Below are 9,073 nucleotides of genomic sequence, written 5' to 3'. Positions count from 1 at the left end.
TGGACTCGGCTGTCTCCTGGTGCAGGGGCTTTTGAGGAAAAAGAGAAGAGCATAAAATATTGCTGCCTTCTCCTCTTTTTCTCCCTGTTGTCAGGAAAATTAATCCACAAACACCAGAGATTTTTGTCCAAAAAGGAGACAGAGGAGTCCTGTTACTCTCTTTGAATAAAGGGAAAGGCCATGGGGCATTCCCCGGGGGTCTCTCAGATTTTTTGTGGATGCAGCTTCCTTTTTAACCTAATTTCCCATCTGCATTTCCCTCTCCCTTTCCCCATTGGCTGAGGCATTTGAGAGGTACAGACTCCATGGATACCTAAGACACCCTTCTCATATATACCCCCCACCCCAGTTTTCTCTTTCTTTGTGTCTCTCTTTTTTTTTCTCTAAATCCAGAGATTTAGCACAGTCTTGAGTGAATCTCATTTAATCACCACAAATTTGTTTGCATTTCTGAGCAGGCATCAGCCACACCCAGAGCAATTGCTCTGAGTCTGGTTTGGCCATGCACATCCCCAAGACTTATTTAATTTTAGTACAGAAACTCCCTGACACCGCTGGATTTTTTGCTTATGCCAGCAGATATAATTGTATCAGCTACAACCTCCTTGTGCCCAGTGTGAGAGTGCAAGGAAAAGTGAAATAAGGCCATTTTGAGCTCACATTTCTCTCCCTCTCTTTATTCCAGAAGTGTTAATTCATCAGCAGTGGATCTGGCCCCTGGGTGGGGAATGGCAGATCTCAGGTTGCTCAGCCACAGATTCCTAGGTGACTTCTAAATTTCATTTAATTCACTGGCCCCACAACCAGATTTCCTTTGTTATAAGTGCATATTATATTATTGGCTTTTCACAAATATTAAAGTAAATGTTATATGTATAAGGTTAGAAAACTTTGTTGTATTAATATAGTTTCTTCTATTTCTGTTATTGATGAAACTTAGAAATAGTGGTATAATACACATATATGTTAGGCTATAATGTGCTATTAAAGCAAAAACTACTTTTATTTATATAATCCAGAGACTGAAAAGACAGCCAGAGACCCCCTGCATTCTTAGATTATCTTGTCCTCCAAGGTCTCCAAGAGAAGCATTTATTGCATCCACTATCAGAGGATATAAAGCCCTGTGGCACCAAGAAGATTGATCTATTGGGAAGGGGGCAAGGTAAAAACTAAACAAAGGAACATCAAAAAACGTAATAAGAATATATGAATATGTATGAGAATTTATGAATATGTAATATAAATCCCTGTTTTTCTATATAAAAAAATATGAACCTCATTTTTCACACCTTCAAGGAACTTTATCCGTACCCCACTGGTTTTAAGACAAGAGAACTATGTTCTTCATTAATTTAAAGTCTGAGCCCTCTAGGTTTAAAAAGATCCTTGAAGAAATACCAACTATTTTTCAATCCCTGTGTTCCTCATTGTGATAATAAATCTTTTTTTTTTTCCATCAGAGAACAAATAAACAGGGAGAGTGTCCCGAGAGCCAAAGCCTTATTGGGATCTTAACATCAAATCAAGTTTCCCACCAGGTAGGAGACATATCACTGACTTCTTCAGGGGATCCTGGGGAAGGGGAGGTGGACCAAGCCCACCCAACCCTGTGGGTGTCCTCCCTTTTGTGTGGTGGAGCAAAAAGCTTCTGAATCAATTAAAGTTGAAATGAAATTTAAAACAATAAAATTTGTAAATTAAATGCAGCAGGGTAATGGTAGCATTTTCCTCCTCTTCCTTTGGCTCCAAGCAGGTAAACCTGTTGGTAAAAAATACCAATGGTCACAGGAGGACTGACAGGAGTATCCTTTGGCCTTTTCGTCCCCTAAAATAGATTGATTCATTTTTTCAGTTTTAATAAACTTCAGAGTGAGATGCAGTCCCAATGAACATCTATTGATCCAGGAGCCTGCTATATAATTAAAATCCACAGAGTCTGAAAGCTTGGGGAACAAGCTGGGAAGATCCCAGGGCACTTTGGCATTCCTTAAAGCCTTTGGGTTCAATAAGTGGGCAGGCAGGGGTAATGGACAGTGTTTGATTCTCCGTGCCTGGTGTTTAAACCCACATTTGGCCTAAGGCTCAGCAACCCAAATCTTGAGGAGACCAATTTATTTCTGAGTGGGCCATCAGAGAGTAGCTGTCCCTTGGGCAGCACAGCAGATGTGGAGGAGGGAGTCAAAGTCAGCAGAATCCAGTGTGCCAAAGGTTGGGAGAGCTTAGGAAAGGCCTGGTGCTGTTTGCAGCCTATGCCTGGCTGGAGTTTTGTTTCCCTGCAGGTGTTTGGTGTCAGCTGTAGTTAAACATCACCTGTACATCACTCAGGAGAGCAGCACAGACACTGAGGAGTTCAGAACAGAGCAGGTGACTCAGACCTGGGACATCACCCCTTCCTGTGTGCAGTGGTGCTCTCAGCAAAATCCATGCAAAATGGGGGTGTCCAAACACCCAGGAGCCAGGTTGTGAAAACACTGGGGCCTTTGGTGGTTGTGTGGTGTTTTCTCTTGATGCAGGTACCAGCCCTGCACGATTAAACAGCAGGTGGCCCAAATAAAATATCTGGGACACAAGCCCAGGAGCTCCAGCCCGTGCTTTGATTTAGCAAGCTGCTTCAAGCCAGTCTTCACTCCTTGAGTAAGTTCACTGATTTCTCTAAAAATTAGGAGCGGCTTAAAGGTTCTGCTAATTAGCATGGACCCATGACTGCTGTGCAAAGTACAAACCGAAGGGACCGCGCTTCCAGCAAACCACAGCTTCCAGCAAACCACAGCTCCATTGGCCTCAGCTGCACGGAATTAACATTACTCTCTGAGGAAGGAGTAAAATCCTGCCCCGAATCAGGGCAGACTGACTAATTCTGAAATACCAACATTCTAAGCTCTTAAAGTGCTGCTGTTGAGGGCTCTTGCTGCATTTTCTCTTTCTGCTGGACACCTGGAGGGGACTTCAGCGCACACAGAGCTCTGTACGTATGGCTTTGGCTGCCTGCAGCATTTGAATCCTGTTCTGCTACCTTGCAGCATCCTCTGGGCTCTGCCTCTGCTTCTAGAGATGTGGAGGCTGCTTGAGCATCCCCAGGATCCGCGGTCATTTTGAAAGCTCTAACTATGTAAATACAGGGCTGTGTAAAGGCCAAAGCTCGGCTCTGCGGCTCCGGAATCTCGGTGGGATTGAGCATCCAGAAGCTGCTCCCTGGATTTTACGTCCCGATAGCGCCCCGGCTGGCTGGGGGAGCAAGCCGGGCTGCGCTGCCGGGGCGGGCGGGCGGTACAGGGGGCGGTGCCGGCCATCCCTCGCCTTCCCTCGCCTTCCCTCGCCTTCCCCTTCCTCCCAGTCCCGCAGCTCCGGACTGGGAGCTGCTGCTGCGGGGGCTGCTGGCGGTAAGGAGCGGGAGGGCTGCGGGGAGAAGGCTCCTCTGAGCGCATGGAAAGCAGCGGGAGGATCCCTCTAGAAAGAGCCGCTGTTCCATGCTGCGAGCTCCAGCCCTGAGCTGGTTGAGCATCTCTTCCTGCGTGAAGGCAGAGTGTGCCTCGATCTCCCGGTGTGTTTGGTATCGCTCGGTAAACTCGCTGCGGGCACACGAGCAGTTCTTCCCTGGGAAAGGGGACACGGAACCCTCCTAGCAGTGCCTGGGGTGGGTACCGAGCCCCGGGCAGCACAAACAGGATACGGCCGGGAACCTTCCGGGGCGGGAGCGGAGTGCGGGGCTCCGGGCCCGGGGAGCTTCCCTGGCTCCCCGGCTGAGCTGCCCATGGAGCCCGCTCCCCTCCACGTTCAGTGGGATAAGAGACTTTGAGTGGCCCCTGGCCGGGAGGGGCCAAAAATAGCAGATGGTTCGGAAAGCGCAAGGTGGAGTTGTGACTGTGTTGCCAATACTAGAAAATAGATTACCTTTCTTAAAAAGGCAAAAACAATCCAACTAACAAAATTACTGGTAGTTTTTCCTGCTTCACTGCTCAGTGAATTATTTGAAACAGTCGGGTGAGTGGGGGAAGCAAAGGGGTTAGACACTCCTTGTGGACTGTGTAAAAACCTGGAAAGCTTTTCCTGTTGGTTTGCTCCTGTGATTAGCTCAGGGCTGTGGGAGGGATTCCTGGAGAGCAGGTTCACGTTGGAGCCTCAGGGGCAAAGTCCTCCCCGTGGTCCCGCTGGGAGCTGGAGGTTTCAGTGCCTGCGGTCCCGGGCTAAGGAGGCGGCAGGACTTTGGTCCCCTGTGACATCCCCGGCTTGCTGTCTCCTCTCAGGTGCCAGATCAGCCAAGCATGGCCACCCAAATGTTCGAGGGCAAAGGGCATGCGGCCGTCTACCAGAAATACAGGTTTGCACCTGGCAAAGAGCTGCGGCAGACCATCCTCTCCTACCTGCAGGAAAAGGTGAGCAGGGTACAGCCAGGCTGGAAGAAAAATCCAAGGAGTGTTTATTTAATCGTGAGTGGCAGTGTTTACCTTGCTGGGAGTGTCACCTTGCTCGGTGCCTCGGGGAAAGATAAAGCAGCTGGGCTCAAGGCCACATGGGGGCACAGAAGAGGCTTTCTACAGGTTCTGCCATGCCAAGGTTGTTCCTGAGTGGGTGCTGGGGGAAGGAATGGGGTAAAAGCACAGGAATTGGGTGACTTCCCACTGAGACACATCCACTCCTCCCTGCAGAAGGCAATCCCTGCGGAGCTGGCGGTGGATGTTGGCTGTGGGTCTGGCCAAGGCACCCATTTCCTTGGGGAGCACTTCAAGAAGGTGGTGGGGACGGACATAAGCGAAGCGCAGATCCAGGAGGCCAAGGACACCCCCTGCATGGCCAACATCTCCTACCTGTGAGTGTCAGGACAGCACGCCCAGCCAGAGGCAGAATTCAGGTCCTCACGTGGAGGTGGTGGTTTGTGAGTATGACTCTCTGAAGAGCCAGAAGGCACCAAAGATTCCATTTGATGGAATTCCTGGTGTGAACAAGCATTGTCCTAGACTTCCAGAAGCTGTCTGGTCTTGCATCCCAAACCATCAAAAAATACCCGCTGACTTCGTGTCCTGCTCTGTAATTCCCACATCACACGTGGCTTTTTCCCTTGCCCCTTGCAGGGTGTGCCCTGCGGAGGAGCTGCCGTTCCAGGACGCCTCCGTGGATGTCCTGACGTCGTTCACGGCCGCGCACTGGTTTGACATCGAGAAGTTTGTGAGGGAGGCTGAGCGGGTGCTGAAGCCGGGCGGCTGCGTGGCCATCAGCACCTACTCTGCAGACATGAGCCTGCGCTACGGAGACTGCTCCGAAAAACTCACCAAAGTCTTCAGGGAGGTGAGCTGGTAAAACCTCAGGGTGGGGTGGGAAATGTGTGGCACTTGGATTCAGAGAGGAAGGAATGGGATTGAGGAATCCTAATGCAGAATGGGGCAAAGGGATGGGTAAATGTAGGGATAAAGGCTGAGGAAGGATTTAGAGATTTCCACTCAAGGCTGGCTGGATCATGAGGAGGGAGACGTGAGGACTGATAGGGCAGGCTCTGGTGGGGGTGAGAAGGGTGCCAGGGCAGATCTGGGAGTTGGTATTGTCCAGGAGATTTTTCCTCTTGCCCTGATCACAGTGAAAAAAAGGGAAAGTATAAACTGTTGGGAAGAAGTTCTCTTTTTAGGACTCTTTCTGGACTAATTGGATAAAAGAAGACTCTCCACTATGAGTAGGAAGGACAGGAGCCTTATTCTATAATAGGATCCTTGAATTCTTGACATTAAGCAAGATTTTGGTGTACAACAAGTCTTTTCTAAAAAAAAAGGACATACATGAATGTATCAGATGCAGGCCCAAACCTGAGTTAAGTGGCATTTGAGAACTTCAAGGTTTTGTGTTTAATACACTGTCTTTACAGTGCTGGGACAAGATTCTGAAATACTCACATAATAGAATAAAGTATGTCTTGGAGGACTACAAAACGATCTTTGAGGCCTTGCCATTCCCAGACAAGAAGAGGTGAGCAGAACCACCTTTGATGGTGTCAGATATTTCATCCACCGGGGTCAACCTGTTGTCTGTGCTCCCCTGCCTTTGAGATTTAACTTGCCAATGCTCCTTTCTTGCCCGTGTCTCTTGTAGAGTCACTGATATCTATGACCAAATTCCCATGACTGTTGAAGGTGTGGTTGGTTACATGGAGTCTGCCTCTCCATATCAAACCTTCAAGAAGGATGACCCCAAAGGTGCAGCATCCCTCCTCCAAGAGACTGAAAAGAGGTGAGAAAACAAGCAGGATGTGGAGGACCTGTCCTATGCAGTGCATGCGGAGGGAGGTTGTGCAGACCCCTTCAAAGCTGCAAGTGAGTGTTCAGGGGTGGACATTTGTCAGGGGTTAAACAGCAGATCCTTAAATTTTAAGCCTATGTAGCAGTAGGATGTGCTTGCACTCATGTATCCATGAAACCTCTGACATGAGACTATCCTGAGTTTCTTCACCTTGTTTTTAATTGGCAAAAGGCATGAAAAATATTGGTGGTTGCATCTTCACCCATCTGTTTCAGCCCCAACAAGGGCCTGCTGGGAAGGGGTGCCTGCTTGTTTACTCCCTGACCAGAGTGACCCTTGTGCAGCAGCTGGAAGCATTTGCCATCCCCCCGTGCTGTGGGTGGAAGAGATCTGTCTAAGGTGAGACCCTTCCTCTGCTTGTCCTTCCAGGATGCTGGAGACAATGGGAGTTTCCTCTCGTGACACCCCGGTGGAGTTCTGGGTGAGGCACGTCTGTGTGCTGGGGTGCAAGGGACGCTGAGAGAGCAAACCCTTCTCCTGATCTGGTTTTACAGTGGATGGAGGAGGTGGGTTGTCTCCTAAAACCCTGCTTGTAACCGCTCTTGCTCCTTGGGAATATTGGTGCTGATTTTGCTGATGGAAATTTTGGTCTCCTACGGAAAGCAGATGGGGTTTTATGCCCTTCAGCTTCCTGTCCACCTTGGACCTGAAGTCTGCCCAGTGCTGCTCACTCGGCACTGGAAGTGTTCCATTGAGGACTGCTGGTTTATTGTGGGGAAGAAAAACACAGGAACAGCTGAGAAACTCACTGCCTTTCTTGCACAATAAATAATCATTAAAAATCAAGCTGAGAAAACACTGCCTGTGGCTCCTGTTTTACAAAGAGGCTGTGGAGCACCCACTGGTGTGGGAATAACTGCTACACTGACATTGAGTGTCCCAATGCCCTCAGTGCCCCTCTGCTCCGTGGGGAAGGTGGCTTTTGGGCAGGAAGGGCCATTAACCTGTTTCTCTGCCCTGCCTAAGTGAAGAGCTCTGCATTGTCTTTGAAGGCTGCCCTGGAAAGGGCTGATCTTACCCACAATGTGCCCCTGTCCCTGGTGCCTTGCTGCTGGCTGGTGCAGGTATCAACCCCTTCCCTGCCCCAGGAGTGCCTTGGCCCTAGTGAGGCCCCTCAGAACAGCTCAGGAGCCTTTATGGGATCACTGCTGAAGGAGAGAGCAGGTTTGTGCCCCTATCACCCACCCACGCTACAAAGGGAAGATTAGAGGCTGCATTTTTTGGGAGGGGCAAGGGGAGACATGAGGGCTCAAATCTGGGCATACCCTGGTACAGGTCACATCCTGTTTGCCTTCTGGATATTTCTAAGTCCAGATCCACCCTCTGCAGGAATCTTTCCCTTTCCTGTAATTCCTGTCCTTGGCAAGAAAGCTTCCCTGACATCATGGGAAGAGCTGTGCCCTCACTGTTCTATATCAATAAATTATTAAGAAGGGTGAAGTGCCACCTCTGCTCCTGGCCCGAGAATGCACCTGCAGGGGGCTGGAGCTACTTCTGCTGAGGTCCTGGGCTCTCAGGGCCTTGAGTGAGCTCCCCTCAGTTTGCCCAGGGTGCGCAGCGAAGGCTCTGCCTCCACTTGGTCCCCCAGGAGGGTAATGGGGTCTCGGGAGAACAGCCATGGATGTCTGTGTCCATGGCCAGGTGCTGGAGCAGCAATACTGGATCAGGCCCTGCTCTCACTGGCTGAGGGGCTGCTCCAGGTGCAGGTTGGGTTTGGGCCAGCAGCAGCTCTCAGGCCTCCCTTGCTGGGTGAGCATGAAGGTGTCTCTCCTGCCTGGGATGGCACTGGGTGGCACCACTGCTGCGATGCTGATGGCCTGTCTGGCTGCCTGGGCCGGGGAAGCCCCAGATCTGCTGGCAGGGCTTGTCCCTGGGCGACATTCCAGGGCAGGGAGGGGTCCCCCAGGAGATGGGACATCCCATGTCCCTACAGTCCCTACGTGTCCCTGCAGTGGTGGCAAAAAGGCTCTGGAGAAAAAGTGTTTGGGTTTTTTCCTCACTTTACAAGTTTAAGTCTGGTGGCTAATTATGTCTGTAATTTGATTTTAAAAGCCTTTCCCTCCCTGCACTGGCATCGTGCAGTGGGTGCCTGGCCATGATAGCAGGGCATGCACTGCTGTGCCTGGTGGTGTAGCAGAGCAGCAGCAGCCACTGCAGCGGCTGCTGCAGCTCACACATGGTGAGAGGGGAAGGGTTCTGGGGGATGGAGTGGGCTGGGGCCACTTTGGTGGCACTGACACCCTGGGCTGGCAGGGATCAGTCCAGTCATGGCTGATGAGCAGAGCCTGCCTGATGCCCCCTGTCCTGGCACCATTGGGCTCCCACATCTCAGCCAGGGGTTTATTTTTAAAGACGGCTTTTCTGGGGCACACTTTCTGTTCTTTTTACCCTCTTTACCCAGACTAGTCGGTTTAACAGGACTCACTTCCTCCCAGACTGGGAGTCAGGGGCCCGCTGGGGTCAGGAGCCACCTGGGCTCACCATACCCACTCTAATGCCACGGTTTGTGGCAAACAGCTTTCCCACGCTCGTGCCATGCAGGAACCCATGAGTCACCATGGAGCGATTGCCTCACCCGGTGCTGACACCAGCCCTGTCCACAGTCAGGTTTCACTTTTGTTCTCGCACCTGGAAATTCCACACCTGGGATTTCTTGCTCTGAGCAAGCTGGAGTGGCTCCAGCCTCCAGGCTGGGTGAACCCAAGGGACTCCAACATCATCATCTGTGCTGCAATCCTGGCACAGCACCATTGGCAGCTGGCACTGGAATGATGATTGTGGTGGGTTC

At 50.7% G+C, this 9,073-nt stretch overlaps 1 protein-coding gene and 1 long non-coding RNA gene across 51 annotated transcripts in view; one reads left to right on the top strand and one right to left on the bottom strand.

Moving 5' to 3' along the window:
- LOC111931866 (putative methyltransferase DDB_G0268948) overlaps window positions 1-7,081 on the top strand; it is a 169,314-nt gene extending 162,233 nt beyond the window's left edge. For 8 of the 50 annotated variants that reach the window (XM_086896243.1, XM_086896245.1, XM_086896244.1 and 5 more), the window contains 10 exons: window positions 686-765; window positions 1,020-1,165; window positions 1,464-1,541; window positions 2,283-2,968; window positions 4,248-4,376; window positions 4,650-4,810; window positions 5,073-5,286; window positions 5,855-5,955; window positions 6,079-6,216; window positions 6,655-7,081. In XM_086896243.1, the coding sequence (XP_086752369.1) occupies window positions 4,266-4,376; window positions 4,650-4,810; window positions 5,073-5,286; window positions 5,855-5,955; window positions 6,079-6,216; window positions 6,655-6,745 (816 nt within the window). In that variant the 5' untranslated portion in view covers window positions 686-765; window positions 1,020-1,165; window positions 1,464-1,541; window positions 2,283-2,968; window positions 4,248-4,265 and the 3' untranslated portion in view covers window positions 6,746-7,081. Of the gene's footprint in view, window positions 1-685; window positions 766-1,019; window positions 1,166-1,463; window positions 1,542-2,282; window positions 3,638-3,662; window positions 3,985-4,247; window positions 4,377-4,649; window positions 4,811-5,072; window positions 5,287-5,854; window positions 5,956-6,078; window positions 6,217-6,654 lie in introns of those variants that run through there. The other 42 variants (XM_086896268.1, XM_086896269.1, XM_086896270.1 and 39 more) reach the window with 16 other exon arrangements.
- Window positions 1,054-2,278, bottom strand: LOC147652157 (uncharacterized). Its single transcript, XR_015288845.1, has 2 exons — window positions 2,072-2,278; window positions 1,054-1,762 (listed from the first exon to the last, which is right to left on the bottom strand). It is a non-coding gene; the product is annotated as an uncharacterized LOC147652157 (long non-coding RNA).
- Window positions 7,082-9,073: the final 1,992 nt, after the last annotated feature.

This window comes from Cyanistes caeruleus, chromosome 7 (assembly GCF_971803275.1).
Source record: "Cyanistes caeruleus chromosome 7, bCyaCae1.hap1.1, whole genome shotgun sequence".
Taxonomy (NCBI): Eukaryota; Metazoa; Chordata; class Aves; order Passeriformes; family Paridae; genus Cyanistes; species Cyanistes caeruleus.
Note: the sequence above shows the minus strand (reverse complement) of the source record. Positions and strands in the feature narration are given on the sequence as shown.